Below are 26,229 nucleotides of genomic sequence, written 5' to 3' on the forward strand. Positions count from 1 at the left end.
CCGCTTCGGGCTCCGGGCGCAACTCGGCTCCCACTCTCTCTGCTCCCACTCCGGGCTCCGGCCCACGACTCGGCTCCCACTCTCTCTGCACCTGCTTCGGACTCCGGCCCATGACTTGGCTCCCACTCTCTGCTCCCGCTCCTGGCTCCGGCCCATGAGTCGGCTCCCACTCTGCTCATGCTCCGGAATCTGGCCCATGACTCGGCTCCCAGCTCAGCCCCTACTCTCTCTGCTCCCGCTCCAGGCTCCGGATGCAACTCACCTCCCAGCTCGGCTCCCACTCTCTTTGCTCTCTGCTCATATTACATGGAAAATAAGAATCCAAATGGGATAGAGGAACAGAGATCATGGAGTAGAGATACACAAATCACAAAGTAGCAAAGCAGATTAAAAAGGATTGTAAAAAGAGCAAACAAAGTTTTAAGGTTTATTTCTTAAAGGAGCAGGATTGAAAAGTAGAGACCATAAGATATAGGAACAGTATTCGGCCATTTGACCCAGGTCTGCTCTGCCATTCAATCATGGCCGATATGTTTCTCAACTCCATTCTCTTGCCTTTTCCCATTAACCTTTGATCCCCTTACCAATCAAGAACCTATCTATCTCTGTCATAAATACTCTCCTCGACCTGGCCTCTATAGCCCTCTGCAGCAATGAGTTCCACACATTCACCACCCTCTGGCTGAAGAACCTCACCCCCATCTCAGTTCTAAAGGGTTGTTCCTTCACTCTGAGACTATGTCCTCGGGTCCTAATCTTTCCTACTAGTAGAAATATCTTCTCCACGTCCAGTCTATCCAGGCATCTCAAAATTCTGTAAGTTTAAATGACATTCCTCCCATCGTGTCATCGTTCTAAACTCCATCAAGTACAGACCCAGAGTTCTCAATCACTCCTCATATGGCAAACCCTTCATCCCCAGGATCATTCTTATAAACCTCCTCTGGATCCCCTCCAATGCTAGCACATTCTTCCTTAGATATGGGGCCCAAAACTGCTCACCGTATTCCAAATGTGGTCTGACCAGAGCCTTATACAGCTTCAGCGGTACAAATCTGCTTTTATATTCTAGCCCTCTTGACGTGAATGCTAACATCGCATTTGCCTTCCGGTCTGCTAACAGAACATACATGTTAACCTTAAAAGAATCCCAAACTAGAACTCTTAAGTCCTTTGTGCTTCAGAAGTTTTTCACCATTTAGAAAATATACTACACGTCTATTTTTCCAACCAAAGTGTATAACCTCACACTTGCCCACATTGTATTTCATCTGCCACTTTTTTGCCCAGTCTCCTAGCCTGTCCAAGTTTTTCTGCTGTTTCCCTGCTTCCTCAACACTACTTGTCCCTCCATCTGTCTTTGTGGCATCTGCAGAAGTAGCAGCAACATCCTTAGTCCCTTCGTCCAGATCATTAACGTGTAACGTTAATAGTTGTGGTCCCCACGCAGATCTCTCCAGTCTTCCACTACTCACTGACTGCCATCCTGAAAAAGACCCCTTTATCTTACTCTCCACCTTCTGCCAGTCAGCCAACCCTCTTTCCATCCCAGTACCTTTCCCCTAACACCTTCAGGTCTTCTCTTATTTAGCAGCCTCCTGTGTGGCACCCTGTCAAAGACCTTCTGGAAATCCAAATAGATCACATCCACTAGCTCTCCTTTGTCTAATTTGCTTGTTATCTTCTCAAAGAATTCTGACAGATTTGTCAGACATGACGCCCCCTTCTCAAAGCCGTGCTGATTCTGCCCTTTTTTAAAGTGCACCTCCACGTACTCTGCAATCTCATCCTTCATAGTAGACTCCAAAATCTTAGCAATGACCCAGGGCAGGGTAACCGGCCTTTGGTTCCCTGTATTCTGCCTCCCTCCCTTCTTAAACAGTGGCATTACATTAACCATTTTCCAGTGCCCTGACCCACCCTGACTCCAGTAATTTCTAAAAGATCACCATAAAAGCCTCCACAAGCTTCACTATTTCCTTCAGAACTCTCGGGTGTAGTTCATCTGATCCGGGTGATTTGTCCACCTTCAGACCTTTCAGCTTCCCATCACCTCACTCACCTTTGCCGCCTGACTCTCGTGAAGTTCTGCTATACTGCTGGTGTCTTTCACTGTCCTCCGCCATTTTATTGTGCCATATTACCACTTCTCCAGCCTCATTTTCCAGTGGTCCATTGTCTGCTCTTGCTTCTCTTACCTTTTAAATATCTAAAAGAAACTCTTGCAATCCTCTTTTATAACACTAGCTAGTTTACACACACATTTAAACTTTTCTCCCTTTATTGCTTTTTTAAAAAATTATCCTCTGCTGATTTTTAAAGACTTCCCAATCCTCTGGTTTCTCATTAACCTTCACCACATTGTATGCTTATCCTTTTGTTTTTATGCTGTCCCTGACTTCCCTTATCAGCCATCGTTACCTTGGCTACCCTCAGTATCTTTCTTCTTCCTTGGGGTGAACTCCTTCTGTGCCTCCCAAATCACCTCCAGAATCTCTTGCCTTTGCTATTCCCCACAAGGGCTTCCATTCCAATCAACTCTGGCCAGCTACTCCCTCATGTCTTTGTTGTTACCTTTACTTAATTGTAATACCGTTACATCTGATTCTAGCTTCTCCCTCTCAAACTACAGGGTGAATTCTATCATATTATGACCTGCCCCTCAGGGGTTCCTTCACATTAAGCTCTCCAATCAAGTCTGCCTCATTACACATCACCAAATCCAGAACTGCCTGTTCCCTTGTGGGCTCTACCACAAGCTGCTCCAAAAAAACACCTCTTAGACATTCCACAAATTCCCTTTCTTGGGATTCTCTACCAACCTGCTTTTCCTGTCTACCTCCATTTGAAGTACCACATTATTGTAATTCTGTGCCTTTCTTACATCTGTGCCTTTTCTATCTCCTGATTTATTTTCTTCCCAACCTCCTGAGTACTGCTAAAAGGTCTGTACACAACTACAATCAGAGCCTTTTACCCTTTGCAGTTCCCCAACTCTAGCCACACAGATTCTATGCCTTTCAACTTTTTATCACTTCTTGCTATTGATTAAATTTCACTTCTTACTAGTAAGTCAAACTCGCACTCCCCACCCCCCTATGCCGATCTGCCTGTCCTTCTGATAGGACATGTATACTTGAATATTTAGTTCTTGGCCCTGAGCCCTTACAGCCATATCTCCGTGATACTCACAACATTGTAACTGCCAATTCAATGTGCACGACAAGCTCATTTACTTTGTTTCATATACTGTGTGCATTTAAGTACAGCACCCTCAGTTCTGCCTTGACTGACCCCCTTTCTCATAGTTGTCCCCTTATCTGCTGTGCCTGAAGTTAAATTCCTGACACTTTCTGTCCTATTAGTTGTTTCAAAAACTTTAATAACCTCTACTCAGCCCTCCCTCTCTTTAACTTTTTTCACAATTTTCCATACTTCTGAATCTACTACCCCACTATTTAGATTAAAGCCCTATCCACAACCCTTGTTTTGTGATTAGCCAGGACTCTAGTCCCAGCATGATTCAGGCAGAGCCTGTCCAAGTCAAACAGCTCCCTCCTTCCCTTGTATTGGTGCCAAGTCCCACAAATTCAAATCCATTTCCCCTACACCAATCTTTGACCCACGTGTTTACCTCTTAAATATTGTTGACCCTGTGCCAATTTGCTCATGGCTCAGGGTGTAATCCAGAGATTATTATCTATTTGGTTCTCCTTTTCACTTTAGCCTCTAGCTGCTCATATTCCGTCAGCAGAACCTCTTTCCTCTTGCTGATATCATTAGTACCTACATGGATCATGATAACTGGATCTTTCCCCTCCCATTCCGAGTCCCTCTGCAGCCCCGATGAAATATCCTGAACCTGGGCACCAGGCAGGTAACATAACCTTTGGGACCCTCAATCCTGGCCATAGAGGACAGTGTCTATTCCCCTAACTGTACTATCCCCAATTACAACACTTTTCTCTCCCTTCTTGAATAGCTCCATATACCATAGTGCTATGGTCAGTTTGCTCATCCTCTTTACAGTCCCCACTTTCGTCCACACAGGAAACAAGACTCTCAAACCTGTCAGACAAGGTTAAAGGCTGAGGCTCCTTCAGCACCACCTCCTGAATCCCTCTACCTGCCTCGCTCGTAGTCACACCCTCCTGTTCCTGACCACTGACTGAATTCAGGGTAGTTAACCTCAGGGATCTGAATGCCTCCTGAAACACAGTGTTCAGGTAACTGTCCCCCTTTTGTGCTGCAGTGTTCGAAGCTCAGACTCCAGCTCATCAACTCTGAGCTGGATTTCCTCAAGCAACCAGCACTAATACAGATGTAGTCACTATGAACCACAATGGGGTCTACCAGCTCCCACATCTTTCAGACACAGCACTTGGCCTGGCCCTGCCTCTCTATTTTAATTCAGCAGGTCTGGCAGGTTCTGAGGAAGGCCCACTGGACCCAAATGTTAACTCTGATTTCTCTTCACAGATGCCGCCAGACCTGCTGAGCTTTTCCAGCAATTTCTCTTTTTGTGTCTGATTTAGAGCACCTGCAGTTCTTTTGGTTTTTATTCTCTATTTTAATTACCTAGTTCTTAATTTTATTTTTCATTGTCATCTTTTGGTTTGTAGACTGTAAATATTTCCCACTGTTTACCTCGAAACTGAAAGTAACCTATAATAGATAGCTACTAATTTGACTGTCACCAGCCAATTAAATTACACGTTGCCTGTGGTGTCATCCTTTTGTGCTGGGCTCCTGCTCTCGGGTTTCAATTTAACTTGTTATATAAAAAAACTTACAAATTATGAGCCAAAAAACAGAAGCAAAAAGCAACTCTTCCCCTCTGCACCTAATTCCCACATTGCCTCTAAATTCCCTAAACTATATACTCACTCAGGTTGTGTTTCACCTTCGATGAGATCTCTCCTTCCTGACTGTGCACAACTTACTGATCATGAGCTTTGAACAGACTCTTTCATAAACAGAGCTGAGCTGACTCACACAAGTTAAGTTTCAATAGTCGCTAACATCTACTGAGGCCCTATTTAGGCTTCAAATGATTGACTGATAACTATCCCTCAGTCAGCTGTATCAGCTACCTTGTTAACCTTTTAACTAGATGATTGAATTTTAAACTCATAAAATGGAGAAGGAAAAGAAAGATTTACCAGTTCCATTCAAATGTTGCCCTCATATTCCCCAAACTATATATTCACTCGAGCTATTTCTCACTCTGGAAGTAAGCTTCCTTCCTGACTGTGTGAAGCCTACTGAGAAGTTATGTTAAGTCTTGATAGACCACACTTGAAATGATGTGTGTGGTTCTGATCACCATGATATATGACAGCTATTTTTTAGAATCCCTACAGTGTGGAAACAGGCCCTTTGGCCCAACAAGCCCTCACCGACCCTCAGAGCATCCCACCCAGACCCACCCCCCTATAACCCACCTAATCTGCACATCCCTGAACACTGTGGGCAATTTCCCATGGCCAATCTACCTAACCTGCACATCTTTAGGCTGTGGGAGGAAACTGGAGCAAACCCATGCAGACATAGGGAGAATGTGCAAACTCCACACAGACAGTCACCCGATGCTGGATTCGAACCCAGGTCCCTGGCGTTGTGAGGCAGCAGTTCTAACCACTCAGCCACCGTGCCGCCCCTTGTGAAAGGGGAAGGGGTAAATCCAATTGTAGAAAGAAAATGTATAAATCCAGTCGATCTATTATAGAATTCCTACAGCGTGGAAGCAGGCCTTTCAAGTCCATACCAACCCAGCAAAGAGCATCCCATTCAGAACGCACCATCCCTGTAACCTTGCATTTACCATGGTTAACCCACCTAGCCTGCGCATCCCTGGACTCTATGAGCAATTTAGCATGGCCAGTCCAAGTAACCTGCGCATCCCTGAACACGATGAGCAATTTAGCATGGCCAATTCAACTAACCTGCGCATGTTTGGACTATAGGAGAAAGCTGGGGCACCCGGAGGAAACCCCATGCAGACACGGGAAGAATGTGCAAACTCCACACAGACAGTCGTCCGAGGGTGAAATCAAATCTGGGTCCCTGGTGCTGTGAGGCAGCAGCGCTAACCCCTGAGCCCCTGTGCCACCTATGTAGGAACAGGGAGGAGATTCTGCTTAAAGAATAAGAGGAGTTAGGCTCGACATTAAAAATAGCAGAATCTTGAGGGTAATAATCTCTGGATCTCTTGATTTCCCCCAGGCTGACTTTTACCCATTCTTTTGTTTGTCCAGCTGCTGTTCTCTCTGTCTGGGCTTTACCTCCACCTGTTATTTACTGCTCCCCCTCTTCCCTTAGCCCTTTTTCACCAAATATACCGCTCATTTTCCCAGCCACCATCAATTCTGGAAAAAGGTTCAATGGACCCGAAAGATTAACTCTGCTTTCTCTCCACAGATGCTGCTGGATCTGCTGAGTTTCTCCAGCAATTTCTATTTTTGTTTCTGATTTCCAGCATCTACATTCCTTTGGTTTTTTGCTTAATCTCTGGACGGAGCTGGGCCGCGTGAAAAGTGGCATAAGAACAGACAGATCAAGGGATTGACACATGGCTAAAAGTATGGTATGGGACAAGAGGAGTTCGTTTTCTGGCACCCATTCTGGGGTAGGAAGGAGCTCTATCAAGAGGATGGTCTCTATCAACCATTTGTCTAAAGGACAAATAGTGAGATAGAAAGATGGGAGAAGAATCTTCAAGAAATGCATCATGACAGCAGAATAGTTCTGATGATCTAGATATTCCTTCCAAACAGTCTTCATTAGCTAGTCTCATGTAAAGAAAATATTCCCCTGTCAGCTTAACATAAGAGGAACCTGGTCTCGATTAAATGAACTCGTGAAAATTGTCCTTCAGGACTGCCGCATTGGGACCAAAAGAAAACTAGATTGTGAGAAAAATTGGATTTGCCTTTGTAGTGATTGTAATGAGGTCATCCAGGTGGACCTCATAGAATATGAGTTCCCTGATTGGGGCTGTTAATCTGGGCTAAGCAGAGAATTCCGGCTGACAGATATATTGTTATTGATAGGAGTGTCAAGGGTTCTGATCACTCTAGGAACCAGCTCTGAGCTAGGTGGGTTAATGTCATGTACTGTGCACATGTTAATAAAGGGAGACTTGGTGACAGGATACCGGTCTGCATGGAGTTATTTAAGCTTTGGTCTCTGAAACGTCCTTTGAGCCAGTCTTCATTCATTCCATTTCATTTCTGAGCTAACAAGAGGAACTTTTTGATATCCTGTTACAACATACTGCTGGTGGATGGGAGTACCAATGCTTGTTTGTCATAGTGCTTCTGCTTATCCCAGATCATTCCGCTCCTCTCAGTGAAATTAACAGCATTTGCAAAATCCAAATCCCCCTGGATATTAGCAGCCGCTAAATGATCATTCAGCAATTTAAAAGAGGAAAATACTGTCATCATTACTATAATGGACTCTCACATCAGTAATGAGTTTGCACATCTCGTAATAATGCTGAATGGTGATGTTTGAGATGTTTGCAGATGAACTGACAGGATATTTGCAATAACTTGAACCCTGGCAGTTTTAAAAATGAAGTTGCCCTACCAAGTCACATTTTGATGTCTACGCTACAAGTCCCTAGAGTTCTTATACAAGCCCAAACACTGCAGTTAGTTTCAAAATGCTGCAGTATTGGCCACAGTGAGCTAAAGGTGCAGTCAGGCCATAGCTGAGTTTGGCAGCTACCATATCATTTGGCCAGCTGCCTGGCTGTAACTACGGTTGTCAGAACTAGGAGGAAGCTCTGCGTTACTCGTTGTCAGTAAGATATAGATGTCAAAGGATATATGATATGGAATAAATTTCAGCACCTGTATTACAGTGCATTTAGGAAAAAAACCCACTGTGTAAAATTTTAAACTAAACGAGATCCAGTCAATGCGGAAGTAACTTTTAACTCTTGTTTGATGGGACTTAAACCTAAAACTTAATTAATGAGATCAATTTGATTCAACTATGCCTCAAATAAGCCAAATGACTTGCAGTGTTACTTCTTTTTCACTCACAAAAATTGGAGCTCTCTAATGCTATAATCTCAAACAGTATTTTTCCATTTGGAGAATTATTGCACACTTGAGCAAATAAATGATTTAACTATCATTCTAACACAACATCACAACAATGCCTACACATCAAACCTACATCATTAATTATAAAGTGCTTTATGATGTTGCAAGGTTGTTGGTAGCTAGGAAAAAGTTGGCTTTTATCCAAATGTTCACCTCTCCATTTGGGCTGCATCTCTACCTATTGTTTACTCCTTAATCCCTCTCTACCTATTGTTTACTCCTTAATCCCTCCCTATCTTCTGCATAAAAAGCAACCTCTTCCAAGCTACCATCAGTTATGAGGAAGGGTCACTAGACACTAAAAGTTAACTCTGATTTTTCTCCATGGATGCTACCAGGCCTGTTGAGCTTTTCCAGCAATTTCTATTTTTGTTTCTTTCTCAACAGCTATCTCAAGCAGTTTCCTTTCTCTTGAGACATGCTTAGTGCAACTGATAGATATAGTGGGAAAGCTCTAATATATATATTTGTCATACAAAAAAATGCAAAAAAAAATCATAAGTTCCTTCCCATCACCCTCCAGAGGAATGAGAAGTAGCCTGTCAATTCAGAGTATGTTCTATGTCCAACCATGACTAGCATCCAGTGTATGTTAAATGGCTAATTTGTTAACATTGCCTCTCCTGTGACTGTATTTGTTTCTACCATTGTAAACTGCTGCCAATGTTATTGCAGCTAATAAGCTTTCCAGCATGCTAAACATGCAATTTATTCCACTGGAATAGCAAACATATCACTCCTGCATGAATTAATTATTCACATCAGGGAAGATATAAATATTTATATATGTATATATGGCTTAATAGTAAACTATTTCAGAGTTTCTCTATTTCTCTAGAGATAGTATTCATTGTGTGGTATTCATCAGCCAGGTGTCTTACTGAGAACAAAGAGTTCCAAAATAATTGTAACTTTAAAGAGTACAGTGGTCGTCTGTGGGGTAATTATTCAGGAGTCCTAGATTTTTCTAAGTATGGTCAAACAATGGTGAAGATACAAACTGGGGTTGTATGCAAAGCTGTGGCTGGAACCTCAGAGTTGGTTATTGAGGGGACTTCTTTCCTGTTGCTGGGAATTTCATCCCCACCTCCACAGGAGCACTATGTGTCTGCATTCTTCGACAATTTTCAACATCTCTCGAGTGTGGAAGTGAAACACTCAGACACTTCAAACAATAAATGAAGAATTCTGCCCAAATTGCAAAGAGTCCAGAAAGTCCAGAGACATGTCTTTTTAAGCTTGATTCAACATTGCAGTACCAAGGCCAAGGATCTGTGGTTGCCGTGCAAAAGTGGGATCTCATACTTTTTGTGTACTCAAATCTGATCAAGACTCGGTTCCAGTAATACTGTATAATTGCAAAGTAAAAATGTTATTCAGTAAACACTAGATTTTCCAACGTATATTGCTTTAATATTGATTGTGACCTAATCTTAAAGAGGTTCTTTTATCATTAAAACAAGATCCATCAGAGAATTCAGGCTTATATTTAATACCATCTAGACATCCCAGATAAAGGGAGCAAATAGGAACTCTCCTGTGCTGGAGAGTGCATTGATCTAAGCAAAAGGCCTGGTGAAAGACTGGATTTCAATTCAAGAAGCTTGGAAGTCAAAATTGAAGGAATTATGCTTGAGTTGTACAGCATCTTTGTCATAGAATCCCTACTGTGTGGAAGCAGGCCTTTCAGTGTATCAAGTCCCCAACAACCCTCCACGAAGCATCCCACCCTATCCTCTACACTTCCTATGGCGAATCCACCTCACCAGCACATCCCTGGGTGCTTTGGGCAATTTAGCATGGCCAATCCACCTAACCAGCACACCTTTGGACTGTGTAAGGAAACTAGAGCACCGGACGCAACCCACAAAGACAGGGGAAGAAGGTGCAAACTCCACATAGTTACCCAAGGGTGGAATTGAACCCATGTCCCTGGCACTGCAAGGTAGTAGTGCTAACCACTGAGCCACCATGCCATGGTCAGAGCCCTTCTGAGATAATTTTGATTACCAAACCTTAGGAAAAATGCGTTGACCTGAAATGAGACATACATAGGTTCACCAAAAAGATACCAGGGTTTCAAGGATTAATTTATAAGGATAGGCTGCATAAACCTGGTGTGTCTTCCCTTAAGCTTTTGCATGAAAGTTGTATGCTAGAAATGGTGTTTTTAGTACTTTTCTCGGGTTTAATATGCAATAAATTGTTCCTTATTTGACTAAAGGAGATCTTGCTGATTGGCTCACAGCAAAAATAGTTATCTGCATTTCTAATTGGAAAGATGTATGGCCTGATGCTGGAAAGAACTTAAACCCATGCTGCAATTAACTGAGGAGATTGCGAAGAGAGGATCCAGTTTGTCCTTTCTGACTTGGCCATAACATGCTTCATACCAATGGTACACACTGGTGTGCCTATTTCACATGGGAAATACTATCAACTACTCAGAATAACTGACTGAAGGTGGTTGTAGGGGCAGGGTATCAAATTCTGTCAATCTATTCACAAACATTCAGCTGGCAAAGGTTTTGCAGGCAAAATTATAACAAAATAAATCACAATAGATGCAATCTGAAAATTGGATTATCCAAAAATTTGGCATTTCTTCTCTCAATGAGCATGGCTCAATATGTGCAATTTTTATATAATTTATACTGTCAGTTTGTATGGGATTACATCAAATAACATGCACCCTCAGTTACCAGTGTTCAGCAGTGATCCTTTTTATGGGATATGATGATGTGGGTTACAAGTTACATCAATCCCATTTGGTCTCTTTCATTGCTTGTTTCTATTATCCACTTTAACTTGTAAATGTTCATTTTTGTCAAACTTGTATTAAAGCTGTTTACGGTTGCACATAGGGATCATGTTTAAGAAGTTCAGAGCTGATGAAACTCGTTATATTCTTGGACACAGTAATTTCTTATTATAGATTCCCTACTGTGAAAATCTGTGATTTAAAACAGGTCATTCAAAACCCGGGAATATCTTAAATCTGACATGATCTCAGTTTCAAGGATGCTGGATTTTGAATGTCAGATCTGTAGCAGTTATTCCAAGGACTGGTGATCACTCCACAGACTTATTTACTTCAGAAAGCTCTTCATCTCAATAACTCCAGCAATTTATCCCACATCTGAATTTATCCGTAGCACATTGTATCATCAAAGTGGTCAAGAAGGTAGAGGGTCACCTACTCTTGTTAATTTGATATTAATTGTGTTTATTTATACACATGAATCAGAGATTCAGTGGTGCTCTTATGAATAGGATTACATTGAGAACTGTGGCTGTTGTCCTAAGAGGTGAATGTTTGTATTGCACATCTCTGCAAGTAAATTCTCCCAAAAGAGTTAGGATCTAATTTGGTTATCTTTTTAATCACGAGGCTTTCTGGAATATAAATTCTGATGCCTCTGCAGGGCCATTTTGAACCAATTACCAAAAAAACAGGGAACGGAAATTTCAGGCTGATGTTTAATGGGATCTTCCTAATGTATGAAAATAGCAGAAAACCGGGATATTTGGAGCTTGTTGCTTGTACTTACTTTTATTGTTTGCCCTTCGTAAATGGCTTGTACGATAAATCACAAAATCATTTGAATTCTAGTTTGTTTTAGTGAGAAAATTCTTGCTACTTGCTAACTTCTAGAATCACAAATGTCACCGCAGACTCATGTGAAATAGCCTATTGGCAAATCTTTGTTGATCAATGCAATCTTTTTTTAACATATTGCTGAAACTGCAAATTATTTGCCTTTATTAATTTCAAGCTGTGCATCATTGAAGTGAAACAGGACCCTGTTTGACTTTATTTTTCTGATCACTCGTTCCATGATTGACAGAACATATCACCTTTTCACCAAGGCTGATCGGCCTGTTTTCCATTTCACTAACTGTTTTCACATTTATTCATTATTTTCATGAGTTAGTTTCAATGTCATCAGCTCCACATCATTTAATCTGTAGCCTTCTTCATCGATGCCATCTGATAGAAGTTGTGGAATAGCTCTCCAGACAGAAGCTTGGAGTTATAAGGTACCCAATCAGCTTCTAATTGTAGCTGCTCATGCTCAAAATTGTAAGAGAGTAAAATACGAAAGAAGCATTTAATTCAACAAACTTCAGTACTATATTTTTTTCCCTTTGTTGAATTTTTATTTCCTGTTCATCTTAAAGGAGAGGTTGTCACATAAATAATGTAACAGGTTCATTGTGAACTGTGGATGGACTTTTCAGTGCTTTCTATGGGCTACATGTGCCTGTTGACAGCTGGCTGGAGGTTAGAGAGATGTTGGCCCAGGAACTCCGATGGTCAGATAGTTTCTGACTCCACTACCAATGCCCTGTAGCAGCACTGCTTACCATATACAAGATGTACTGCAGAAATTAACCAAAGTTCTTCAGGTAGATCCTTCCAAACTCATGACCACTTCCATTTAGAAGAACAAAGACAACAGATACATAGGAAGAAGGGTCTAGGCCCAAAACATCAGCCTTCCTGCTCCTCTGATGCTGCTTGGCCTGCTGTGTTCATCCAGCTCTACACTGTGTTATCTCAGATTCTCCAGCATCTGCAGTTCCTACTATCTCAGATACATAGGGACACCAGCACCTGCAAAGTCCCCTCCAATCCGCACATCATTCTGACTTGAAAATATACTATCACTCCTTCACTTTTATTGGGTTAAAATCCTGGACTTCCCCCGCAAATGGCATGTGGATGTACCTGTAGCAGATGGTCTGTAACAAATCAAGAAGGCAGCTCAAACCACCTTGTCTTGGTTATCTAGGGATAGTGATGAGTTTGTTACAAACTTCCAAAGGCTTCTGAAATCAGAGCACCCCAGTGGTTCAGATAACTCATCAATAGCTGAAAGTGTAATATTTTGCTGGGATTCTGCTCCATGTCACTGAAGAATGAGCTTGATATTTATTATTGAAGGGGAGAGAGAGAACGGAGGTTGAACCAAAGCTAAGGAGGGGTAGGTACAATGGGAGAAAGAGGGAAGGGGGTGGGGGATAGCGGTGGAGAAGGATTTGGGTGATCTTTCAGTTGTGGAGTATTCAATCATTAAATAGTATTCTCTTCCAGAAGAGGTGTTATTTGTAAAGGACCAATGGAATTTAGATGCTGTTTCCATGTTTTTACTAGCCAATCCTGGATATTGAAACCTCCCCACCCCCAAAGCCTTTGTCATCTGGTCTTACAGGGATGAAGAGGCTGTGAGCATTGGCTGTGGAGTGGGGAATAAGTGCTGGTTTACTGACAGGGATGAAGAGGGGTTTCTATGCCATGGATAGATAATGGGCTGAATCCAACATTTTCTTTTGGCTAAGTTTGAGTCGTGTCAAGTTTTTTGAAGGAATTGTCACGCGACACCTAGAGAGCTCCCTGGGCCATGTTGGACCACATTCACTTCATTAATTACCTATGACACCCCCATGGCATTTCTCACATCTGCTTCCGGCCCCATCTTACCACCCACTGTTCTCAGAATAAGTCACCACTCAGCAGATAGGGGGAAATCACCAGCTTCACTTACAACTGCACCATCTTTCAAATCTGTTGTGCAATTGGACAAAGTGTCCCTCCGGAGCTGGACTCCATGGTTTCTGACATTTGCCCAGATATAGCAGACAGGCACCCGATTTTTCAGGTAGGGTCCTGGAGATCCTGCCATATGAGATGACTTATGCTCCTATGCTCCTTCCTGTGGGACTTCCTCCTGTCCCAGGACCAGCAGTGGATGCCACAATGCCACATCATGCCAGCCTGCTTGGGTGTTGCTACCAGGTTGAATCAGTCTCAACTGAATGGAGGAATTCCCAGCACTGTAGGAAGAAGGTCAATGTCCTCTTCACTCTGCCAGTGTAAATGTCAGCATCTCCTTTCCAATATCTCATGCTCACTCTGTCCCTACCACTGTACCAACCTCCCATCAAGGCTCAACTCTAACACTCACTACTACTTGCAGCTTTCTCCCTCATTCATTCTCACCCTCCGAGACCCCCGACACCACCAACCCTGTGCCGCCCACTCACTCTCTTGGGACACCTCCCCACCTGCCCCAAAAGTAAGAGCTGTGCCATCCACTTTCAGGGATAGTGGGAACTGCCGATGCTGGAGACTGATATAACAAGGTGTGGAGCTGGATGAACACAGCAGGCCAGGCAGCATCAGAGGAGCAGGAAAGCTGACGTTTTGGGTCTGGACAAGAAAGGTCCCCACTCGAAACATCAGCTTTCCTGCTTCTCTGATGTTGTCTGGCCTGCTGTGTTCCTCCAGCTCCACACCGTATTATCACCATCCACTTTCATCTTCCCTAACACCTGTCTCTCTCTCAATCCAGGGGAAAACTGCTCAAAATAGAGCAGAAGAAGTCAGGATAAGTGGTGTGCTATCCATCATTCAGCTCTACACCCCTTATACATGGAACATTCTGACTCTGACCACCCCAAGCAGGGCCTGGACTGGTATCAGAGCTTGCCCTTGATTTACATTTGCTTCGCTTCACTGATGCTGCCTGACCTGCCAAGTTTTCTTCCAACATTTTTGTTATTTTAAGCTTCCTACGTCTGCAGCATATTACTTATGAATTTACTGTCACTGTGAGTGGTGCAATGTAGAACAGATGTTCATAAGGCAATTGGCAAAATTAATTTACATGGCTTTATCAAATGCTAATAGCATTTTTTTGTCACATTAATGAAGTTTGGATAAAAGTTGTGAACTCTGGTATGTTTAATAGCTGTGCGAGGATCGCTAGTAGACCACACAAACTAATATTGTTGCTGCTCTTAATTTTAATGCTGGACAACATTGGCAACCACAAGCCAACAGGGTTTTATGGCCACATGGGCATTACCATTTTACTGAAACTGTCTGTGATTGTGATGAATAAATTGGTAAATCTTTAAAGGGACAAAAATAACCTGCATGATTGAGGGGTACGTTTTTGAGGCCAGCGCTGGGCTGGGGCCGAGAAACAGATGAAGCACCAGGGCCCAAGAATCTCTTCCTTGGCCCTAGGTGAGAGTATTTTATGTCTAACTCCCAAAGTGTTGAACTTTCCAAAGTGTTGGAAGTGGATCGCATCAACCTGGAGCAAAATGGAGGAGCCTACTCTTCAATGTGCTGTGCAACAATACACATTATGAAAGGAATTTGTGCTTTTAGACGTCTTTCTCAATGGGGTTACATTTCATATTGTAGCCCTAGTTTGTAATCTTACAATCTCTTTGTTTTAAACTATGCTTCCTGCTGTGACCTCATTAGAAACAACTACCAATTCCCACAAACACCACTGACCAGCAACCAGAAACTAAGTGCAATGATTGGTTAATCTGCTATTGGTGGTGTTGACTGCATGTAAATTATTGCTTCAGATACTAGGAGGCTGTCTACTCTGCTTCAAATATTGTCATGGGACCTTCCTTCGTTCAGGAAAGTAATCACAAACATAAGCTGTGAGTGGTCTCATTGTGTACTGGTCATACCGCTGAGTGGGCAACTCACAGTGCAGAACTCAACATGCGCAAGTTGTGGAAACAAAATGAAGTCAATCTGTTGCAGACTGCTAAAACTAGTTTTCATAAAAATTCAGCTCCTCATTGGTTGCCTTGGTGAGGTGAATCTGTCTGATCATCGTCAACTCCAGAAGCAATTTTTAAATTAAGGCATCCCTTTTAAATTAGACTAGAAAGCACACAACAACTAAGGATGAACAAAAGGGCAGCCCATATCCTGAGTAGCTTTCAGTTTAGCAGACTATTGCAAAGACAGAGCATTTCTGACAATGCAACTCTCTCTTAGATCATATGAAATAGGAGGAGGAGTGTGGGTCAAAGGTTGATTGTCTGTTATTATTTGATTTGATCTGATTTATTACTGTCACATGCATCAAGGTACAATAAAAAGTGTTGCCTTACTTGCTTTACAGACAGATTGTACTATGGAAGTGCATTCGGGTAACAGAACGGAGTGCAGGATACAGTGTTACAGCTGCTGAGAAGGTGCAGAGAGAGATCAACATTAACATTTGAGATCTATTCAAAAGTTTTGTCACAGCAAGGAAGAGGCTATTCTTCAATCTGTTCATACGTGTCTTCAAACTTCTATATCTTCTGCCCAACGGAAGACGGTAGAAGAGAGTATAACTAGCATGGGGGGGATCTTTGATTATTGTTGCTCCCCCAAGGCAGTGGGAAGTATAGATGAATTCAATGGAAGGAAGGCTGGTTTTTCGTTATGGATTGGGCCGTGTTCACAATCCTCTGTAATTTCTTGCAGTCTTTGGAAGAGCAGTTGCCATAGCACGCTGTGATGCATCCAGATAGGATGCTTTCTCTGGTGCATCGATAAAAATCGGTAAGTCTATATGGATATACCAAATTTCCTTAGCTTCCTGAGGAAGTAGGGGTGTTGTTGTCAATGTGAGTGGACCAGGACAGATTGTTGGTGATCGACACTCCCAGGAACGTGACCCTCTTGACCATCTCCACCTCAGAATCATTGATGCAAACAGGGGCATTTATGGTGCCACTGTGCTTTTATACAACAATGATATTGTTCCCGCTCAAGATTAATCTATTTCAAAATACCATGGTCCCCGTGGTGTGGTAGCTGCTGGTAGCTCTGAAATATTTCTATCTAATCTGAGGAAGCAAGTGATCTCTGCATCAGCTCATCCTGAAAGTGCAGGATCAGTCCCCAGAAAAGATATCAACTCCACATCCAAGAGGTTACTGGCATTAGAATGAAAGCAAAATACTGCAGATTCTGGAAATCTGAAATAAACACAGAGAATATTGAAGAAACTCAGCAGGTTTGGCCAGAATTTTTGGAGACAGAAACAGGGTTAACTTTTCAAGTCCAGTCTGACTTTACTTCGGAGTTTTAAAGCAGAGGGAAAATGGCTTTTCTGACTTCAAAAAATCCCAAAGTGTTTTACAACTGCGGAAGTATTTCTGAACTGTAATCAGTAATATAATGCAGAAAATATGGCACCCAATTTGATGACAGCAAGCTCCCTCAAACAGCAATGTAATAATGACCAGATACTCAGCTCCTGTGATATCAATTGAGGTATAAATATTGGCCAGGCCAATAGGTTATCACCCACATTCTTCCTCAAAATAATGCCATGGGATTGTTTGTATCTACATGAGATCATGCCACTCTTTCACATTTCATCTGAAAGTGGCAACACCAATAATGTACTACTTGCTCAGTATTGCACGACTATGTCAGTTTTGAGCTTTGAGTTCAAACCCTAAAATGGAACTTGGACATACAACCTGCTGAGGCAGAGGTTACAATGTTGCTAACTGAGGCACAACTGAGTGCTGGCCTACAAACTGGAGAACCTTTCATCATTACAGATTTGTGTTATTACGAAGTTTGTGGCTTGGGGTTTTATTCTGTAGATTGGAGAGATAGTTATACTTGTATACTGCTGGAAATTTGTGGCCTATAATAGTTTCACCTTACTGTCTGCCTGCAGTAGATCTTCTGAGCTGTTTTAATTTCACTATTGTATATTACACTGTTCTTTCATTTCTCACTCGTACAGACTATTCCATCTTGCACATGACTGCAGATGTCACTGTTACACATGATAAACATCATCGTCTCATTATCACATTTATTCTCTTTACACTACAATTACCCTATTATTTCGGCTGCTCAAGTTGCTAATTATGAACCATTCAGGATTTTGAGACATTTATGCACAGAACTTCCAATGGAACATCTGTCCTCAGTTGGCCAACAGATTATTTTGTAATGTTATTGTGCATCTACAATGTTACATACAGCTGCATTGCCAATAAGTTAAGCTAGATGATGTTAAAATGGCAGGAGGATCTTCTCCCATAAATATCCCACTTCAGTGCTGCTTCTAATAAGAAAGTAAGGCACAAACAGAGCTATTACATTTATCTGGCTTAAACAAGCCTGCTACTTTGTTAATTCCCATGTATAAACACCCATATACCAATTCATTCATACCATTCCAAGCACAGTGCATTAATGAATACTGATTTTGCGGGTAAGATGCTCTCTCCAATTTCAAAGTGCCTCCTGCCTACAATAAATTGTTCTTCCATACATTAATATTAACAGCCAGGCTGCTACACACTGAAAGGGAGGGGTTCGAACAATCTGATACGCATTTGCACATTTGTTTGAACTTGATATATTTGCCTTCTGTTGTGATGATAACATGCCACTTGGACTATGAACAACTTGCCATATATGGTAAGTTCTATGCATTCTTGTATCTTCTATATATTAGTGCTGACTCAACTTGAGCATTTGCAGTATGCTGACCTTCTTCCTGATTTTATCCATGGCACAGGCAGGTCAGGGACTCACTCTGCTGACCATTGCCTGCTCATTTTAAGGTCTGAAGACCATAAGATATAGGAGCAGAATTAGGCCTTTCAACCCATTGAGTTTGCTCCATTTGATATGTTTCTCAACCCCATTCTCCTGCCTTCTCCTGACTCTTGACCAATCAAGAACTTATTTATCACTGTCTTAAATACATTCAATAACTTGGCCCCCACAGCCTTCTGCAGCAATGAGTTCTACAAATTCACCAATTGCTGACTGAAGAAATTCTTCTTCATCTCAGTTCTAAAGGGTCATCTACTCACTCTGAGGCTGTGCCTTTGGGTCCTACTGTTTTCTACTAATGGAAACATCATCTCCATGTCTACTCTATCAAGGCGGTGTCAGTACTCTGTAGTCAGATCCCTCTTCATCCTTCTAAACTCCATCGGGTACAGACCCAGGTATGACATATGACAAACCCTTCATTCTCAGGATTATTCTTTTGGACTTCTCTGGACTCCTTCCAATGCTAGTGCATCCTTCCCTACAAAAAGGGCCCAAAACTTCTCACAATATTCCAAATGTGGTCTTATACAGCCTCAGCAGTACGTCTCTGCTCTTGTATTCTAAACGTCTCAAAATGAATGCTAACATTGCATTCTGGGTGGCACGGTGTCTCAGTGGTTAGCCCTGCTGCCTCACAGCGCCAGGAACCCGGGTTTGATTCCACCCTCAGGTGACTGTCTGTGTGGAGTTTGCACATTCTCCCTGTATCTGCGTGGGTTTCTTCCAGGTGCTCCAGTTTCCTCCTACAGTCCAAAGATGCGCAGGCTAGGTGAATTGGACATGCTAAATTGCCCATAGTGTTCAGGGATATTAGATTAGGTGGGTTTGGGGAATGGATCTGGGTGGGATGCTCGTAGGGTCAGTGTGGACTTGTTGGGCTGAAGGGCCTGTTTCCACACTGTAGGGATTCTCCGATTGCATTGGCCTTCATAACTGCATGTTAATACTAAGAAAATCCTGAACTAGCACTCCTAAGTCCCTTTGTGCTTCACATCACTAAAGTCTTTCCCCCTTTAGAAAATAGTCTACAGCTCTATTCTTCCTACCGAAGTTCATAACCTCAAACTTTCCCACATTGCATTCAATCTAGCACTTCTTTGCCCACTCTCCTAAACTGTCCAGTCCTTCTGCACCCTCCCCACTTACTCAACACTATATGTCCCTCTACCAGTCTTTGTATCATCTGCAAACTTAGCAAAAATACCCTGATTTCCTTTGTCCAGATTGTTAATGTATAATGTTAATAGTTGTGGTCCCAACATGGACCCCTGCGGGATCCCACTAGTCACTGGCTGCCATCCTGAAAAAGCCCCTTTTATCCCCATTCTCTGTCTTCTGCCAGCCAGCCAATCCCCTATCAATGCCAATATCTTTCCCTTAACACCATGGGCCCTTCTCTTATTTAGCATCCTCCTGTGTGGCAACTTGTCAAAAGCCTTCTGGAAATCCAAACAGACCGGGTCCACTGTCTCTCCTTTGTCTGACTTGCTCCTTACTTCCTCAAAGAATCCTAACAGATTTGCCAGGTATGACAACCCCTTGATGAAGCTGTGCTGACTCAGATCTATTTTACCATGCATTTCCAAGTAGTCCACAATCTCATCCTTAATAATGGACTCTAAAATCGTACCAATGACTGAGATCAGCCGAACCGGCCTACAATTTCCCTTCTCCTGCCTCCCTCCCTTCTTAAACAGCGGTGTTAATTTAATCACTTTCCATTCCTCTGGGACCCTCTCTCACTCCAGTGATTCTTGAAGGATCACCACTATTGCCTCCACAATCTCCTCAGTTATCTCCTTCAAAACTCTAGGGTATAGTCCATCTGGTCCGGGTGATTTATCAGCAAGTCCGGATCCCCTTCTCCCCAGTGATGGTCACCACACTCACATCGACCCCTGACTCTCATGAAGTTCGGTTATGCTACTAGTGTCTTCCACTGTGAAGACTGCTGCAAAATACCCATTCAGTTCTTCCGCCATTTCTTTGTCCTTTGTTATGATAACGTTGTGCCTTTGAAAGGTGATACTTCTTACTTCCTTAAGAAGACATGATTAGACGGTGTTCCTCCTGTATGCAGTTGAGACGTACTAGCCCCGCAAATGGACAATCTGCAACCTAGTTTGATATTGCCTGGTCCTACAGCTGCAAATTATGTGACTCATAACCATTTCTTAATTGTGAAACCAATACCAGTTGGGATTGGTCAAATTTGCTATTTTAATACTATTATGAAAAGATGTTATTCAAGTATTTTTGAAAGATTATATAAATATATTTTGAACTTTTAAACAAAGGCACTGGATACAATAGCAAAAAGGCTGTGTTTGCAAGGGGCAGGGAGTTAACTAGATTGATACAGACTGGAGATCTGTCAAAGAGAGGTCACATGGTAACATGAGGAGGATATGACAATTATATTTGTGAACTGATAGAGAGGGAATGTGAGGTCAGCTTGAAGAGCAGCAGTTCTTTCCTCCCTATCTTTTTCTTTATAACTCCTCTCCATAACATATGAGCTGAGAATCCCCCAGTTTTCATCTTTACCACATGTGAAGGATTCCTAGAGAGGATTTCTTAGAATTTATCCCACCATCAGAAACAAAGGGAACCCAACAAATTAGAACCATTCCAGGAAGAGATCCCAGAGCCAGCAGCAGGAGAATAACTGGGGAATCAGAGCACCACTTGGGGCAATGTGACTTTTTAAAATGCATTTAACTGTTACTTAACCAAAGTAGCTAAAAGTTGAAACTCTGCAGAGTTTTTTTTATTTCTCTTCCAACTTGTGTGTTATCTGTTTGTTTTTAAGTTAGGTATGTGTATTTTACAATCTAAACTGTAAATAATCTGTAATCTCAGATTCTCCAGCATCAGCAGTTCCTACCATCTCTGTAAATAATCTGTGTTTTTTTTAAAATAATCAACCAGTTGTTTAGCTGTTCACTAAAGAAACCTGGCTGACTTGTTCTTCATCTGGAGCCTGGCACAGCCTGGGGTCTATCGAATTGACCATATCACAAACCTGGTTAAATTAAAAGAAGTGTTGTGACCAGTGGAGGAATAGGACAAGAAAAGGAAACAGTGCACTACTCCAACCACAGTCATAACAAAAACAACCAAATATTAATCCCTGAGATAAGCAACTTGTGTTTAAACGGAGTGTTTAATGTTGCAAAATGTTTTAATGTATTTCACTGCAGCCTTATCAAACAACATTCCAGACTGAGCCACACAATATTAGAAGTTGCCAACAACTTTTTTTTGTAATGGAGAAATGTTGCTACATATTCATACATTCCAGAATTAATGAAATACATGAATAAAAAGGTGAAAAAGTTCTAACTGTCTTACCTTCAGTGTGTACAAGGCAAATACTTGTCTTATTACTTACACCACAGTCAAAATGTGATTCCCAGAGAGATGGTTCTCTAGTTCTGAGTTTCCATCATCTAGTCACTTCTACCATTTGTATTTTTACATACGTTAACCTACTTGGGAACTCTGGGCATTTAGCTCTGTAAGGATTCTATTGGAGACATTGTAAGTTGTATAATTTAAGTTTGCACCGGTGTCAGGAAAAAGCACCATCAGAGCACAGAGAAAGGACAAGAAATGCTGCACTGAGGTCTGGGTTTTTGTTTGTCAGTCAGGTGCACAGAGTTGGACAAATCCTTGATGCCAACTTTTAAAAATGACTGCTCAGCTGCTGGATTTTCAGTTCAGGAGCTGGGGTGAGATGGGGGAAATCGTGTGGGCTACATTAGAAGTTTGGGGAGGCAACATCACAGGTAGTGAGGAGGATGTCCCACTATCAAACCTTGTAGCCCTTGGTAAGCCTTATGCCAATTATTGCTAACTCAATCCACCCCGTGCTCACATCCACCACTTACACCTCACAGTTTACAACTAGCGTTCCATGTTACCCAATATCCATGAAAAATTGACTGGCCATAAAATACAGGGATAAAGTAAGGTTCCCTTAAATAAAGCTTTAACTGTCTATTGCACAGTTCATTATGTTGAAAGAAAGCACTCATCCATAAAAATACTATTTATATTCTTTCAATTGCATAAAACCTTATAAAACACATACAGTGCACAATCCCATTTAACAGCAATCATTAGAATTCATTGCACCATGTCAAAGTATAACCATTTGTAGGTGTCAATCAAATTGTAAATGACAGGCACCTCACTGTGATAAATGGATGGTCGTAAAACCAGTAATCCAGTAATGGAAACTGTCAGGCTTTTGTTAACAAAATAGAACAGCAAGCAATTGTTTTAGCACTCCAGACATCCTTATTCAAAAATTTAAAGGGGCAGAAGTTTTACATTGCTTTACAACTCCTGTAGAAAGCCTGTCCTGACACTTTTTAACAGGGCTTCTTGACAAGAAAGTTACAGAATGGAAAGAGGACATTCAGTTCATCAAGTCTGTGCCATCTGAACATTCTAATCCCCCTTACTGGTCCATAGCCTTGCAGTTTACAATGCTTCAGATACTTTAAGGCAAAATTCAACATAAGTTTAATAACTGCTTATTGAATAGTACAGCAGGCTTGTGTCTTTGCATGACCAACTGATCTCTTTAAGCAAAATGTTAAGTGAAATGTTAAGATGACAAAAGAAAACTGCAGTAAGAAGATATCCTGTAAAAGTTGTAAATACTTAATATCCGTATTAGAAAGTAGTTACTATGTAAGATCTATATTTAAATCACTTGAGAAACTACGCATGCATTGGCACACTAAGAGAAAGCCAAGAGCTGTGTGAGTCAATGCCTCTCAATCAGCATCAGCAGCAACAATTACATGTATGTTATAGTATATTTTAACAATCAAAAATGGGCTCGTGATATTGGAGAGACTCACATTTGGAATAATCGACCTTTTCAGATATTTTATTATCTCGTTTACAACTAGAACTTTGTAATATATCTAAAACAAGATATACCACAGTAAATAGGATTATACACTCATTCAGTTTTAATGTTGAAGCAAATTGCATTGCCAAAGTCACTTGCAGTTATTCCTCTTATTTTTAGTGGCCATTTTTTTCTTGAAACCTCAGTTGCATATCATTGAGTAAAATGTTAACAAGAAGATGAACAGCAACTTTTGGCAAAATGCAGAAGTAGATTCAACATTTTGAGACTCTTAGCCCTTGGCTTTCATAAGAGTGATTATGATAATGGAGTAAAAATGTGGATTAGATCATGGCTTTGCACCATTGAGACTTGTGTTCAAATTCAATTCAAAATAGCGGGATGTTTTCAATGGGGAAGGGGAGAAAGCGAAGAAGATTATAAAATAGCCTACCACTTTGCAATCTCCTGCTACATTTGACCCCAATATTGCACCTAAAGGGCCACATCTCTGAAACTGCAGACGTTGTATCAAGTACCAGTCTCATTCATGCGCTCAGATCCTGCAATGGTTCATAACTTGTTGACAGGAGAGCAGGTGTAACAGCAACTGATTCAATTTGGAGCAAATACACGCAGAAATTGACATAAAGAGACTCAAATACTCACAGTTGTGGCGTATTGAATATCCTTCCAGATGGAGGTATCCCGGGAGAGGTCTGAGATCTCAAACAGGTTCTCTAAGATCACCTCCCCAATCATGTCATGTCTGGAAAACCTGTCAAAGTCGTACACACTTAAGTGTAGTTTCCTGCTGGCAAGTTCATCATAGGACACAGGAAACTGGAAGCTCTCATCGAAAGTAGGATTGAGCGTCTTTCTATGCACTCTGGTCTGGAACTTCCTTTTCCGATCGGGGAGAAGGTAGATTTTTACGTAGGGGTCCGAGCTTCCACAAAAGTCTTTTGCGGGCAGGTCAAAAGCCTTGAGGATGGTAACAATCAACATTTCATTCTCGTAGTCATATTTCAGCATGAAGTTGATTTTCCCGCAGGTTTTCCCACCTTCTTTCTTTGTGTCTTCCGAATCCACGGATTTCTGTTTGTAGAGCTCTGGTTTGATCCTGCCGATACTTGTGGCTTGTTCTTTGTGCGGCAAGGAGTCTGTGCTGAAGTCAACACTCGATACATGCATCTGCCTTGGCAAGTGTCTCTTAAAGGAACTGTGCCTAGAATAAATAATTAAAAGAAAATTAACTTCATATTTGAACTCAGTGGTTTGTCAATTGGGAAGATCTTATTTGAGGTTAAGTACATACATTGTGGTAGAGGAAATTGACTGAACGGTTACTTGAGACACTTAGAGATATACGAGTAGAATCGACTCAGGAGATATATGCATGTAATATTCCAGTCTGTAAATCAATCTATACCACAAAAGACTGGTTCTGGTTTCTTCTTTCACTAATTGGCTATCTGGAGTATAACAAGAAGGATGGTAAATACATTTACACCACACCTTTCATGAGCCAAAGTATTTTATGCCAATGAGTTACTTCTTGAAATGCAATACTATCTTGTAGGAAAAGTAGCCGCCAAATATGGACAAGATCTAACAAATTGCACTATCATGACAGGCAGATCATGTTCTCCTGATATTAGTTGACAGATAAATTTTGACCAGAAAATTGCAGAGAACTTTCCTACTCTTCTTTTAAATAATACCCAGGGATCTTTTATGTTCACCGGAGAGGCTCCTTGTATGAGAGTTTAACCTGAACCTAAAAGTTAGTATCTCTAACAGAGCAATATTCCTTTAGCAATGTGCAATCCCTTTACACGTCCATTCCCCACCTAGAGGGTCTCAGGGCTCTCCGCTTCTTCCTGGAGCAAAGACCTGAACCATCCCCACCTACCACTACCCTCCTCCGCTTGGCCGAGTTCGTCCTCACCCTCAATAACTTCTCTTTCAACTCCTCTCATTTTCTTCAGATCAGAGGGGTTGTCGTGGGTACCCGCATGGGCCCTAGTTATGCCTGTCTCTTCGTGGGGCACATGGAACATTCCTTGTTCCAGTCCTATTCCGGCCCCCACCCACAACTCTTTCTCAATACATCGATTATATCATTGGTGCTGCTTCCCTCTCTCATCTGGAAATGGAAAACTTCATCAATTTTGCCCTCAATTTCCACCTTGCCCTCACTTTCACCTGGTCTATCTCTGACTCCTCCCTTCCCTTCCTCGACATTTCTGTTTCCATTTCTGGGGATAGGCTGACCACTAATAACCACTATAAACCCACTGACTCCCACAGCTACTTGGACTATACATGTTCAGATGAGGCCAACTTCCACAAGGGAGACTCCGAAATGTCCACCTTCTTCCTCAACTGAGGATTCCCCAGTTCCGTTGTCGACTTGGCCCTCAACCAGGTCCGACCCATCTCCCACACTTCCACCTTCACCCCTTCTCTCCCACAACAGCAATAGGGTTCCTCTTATCCTCACCTACCATCCCACCAGCATCCACATCCAAAAGATCATCAGATGCCATTTCCGCCACCTCCAGTGAGATGCCACCACCAGACACATATTCCCCTCCCCTCCCTTGTCCGCCTTCCGCAGGGACCATTCCCTCCGGGACACCCTGGTCCACACTTCCTTCACCCCCAACACCATCCCACAGCCCTACGGCACCTTCCCATGTAACCGGCAAAGGTGCAACACCTGCCCATTTACATCCTCCCTCCCCAGCATCCAAGGGCCCAAACATACCTTCCAGGTGAAGCAACATTTCACCTGCTCTTCCCAGAATCTAGTCTACTGCATTCGCTGC

At 42.1% G+C, this 26,229-nt stretch overlaps 1 protein-coding gene across 2 annotated transcripts in view; it reads right to left on the reverse strand.

Annotated features, from left to right (window-relative positions):
* The window catches only part of LOC109925922 (synaptotagmin-6-like), a 277,783-nt gene that overhangs the window by 80,758 nt on the left and 170,796 nt on the right, over positions 1-26,229 (reverse strand). For both annotated transcript variants that reach the window (XM_048612116.1, XM_048612117.1), the window contains exon 3: positions 24,065-24,623. In XM_048612116.1, the coding sequence (XP_048468073.1) occupies positions 24,065-24,623 (559 nt within the window). The remainder of the gene's footprint in view (positions 1-24,064; positions 24,624-26,229) is intronic.

The sequence above is a fragment of the Rhincodon typus genome, chromosome 25 (assembly GCF_021869965.1).
Source record: "Rhincodon typus isolate 14 chromosome 25, sRhiTyp1.1, whole genome shotgun sequence".
Classification (NCBI taxonomy): domain Eukaryota; kingdom Metazoa; phylum Chordata; class Chondrichthyes; order Orectolobiformes; family Rhincodontidae; genus Rhincodon; species Rhincodon typus.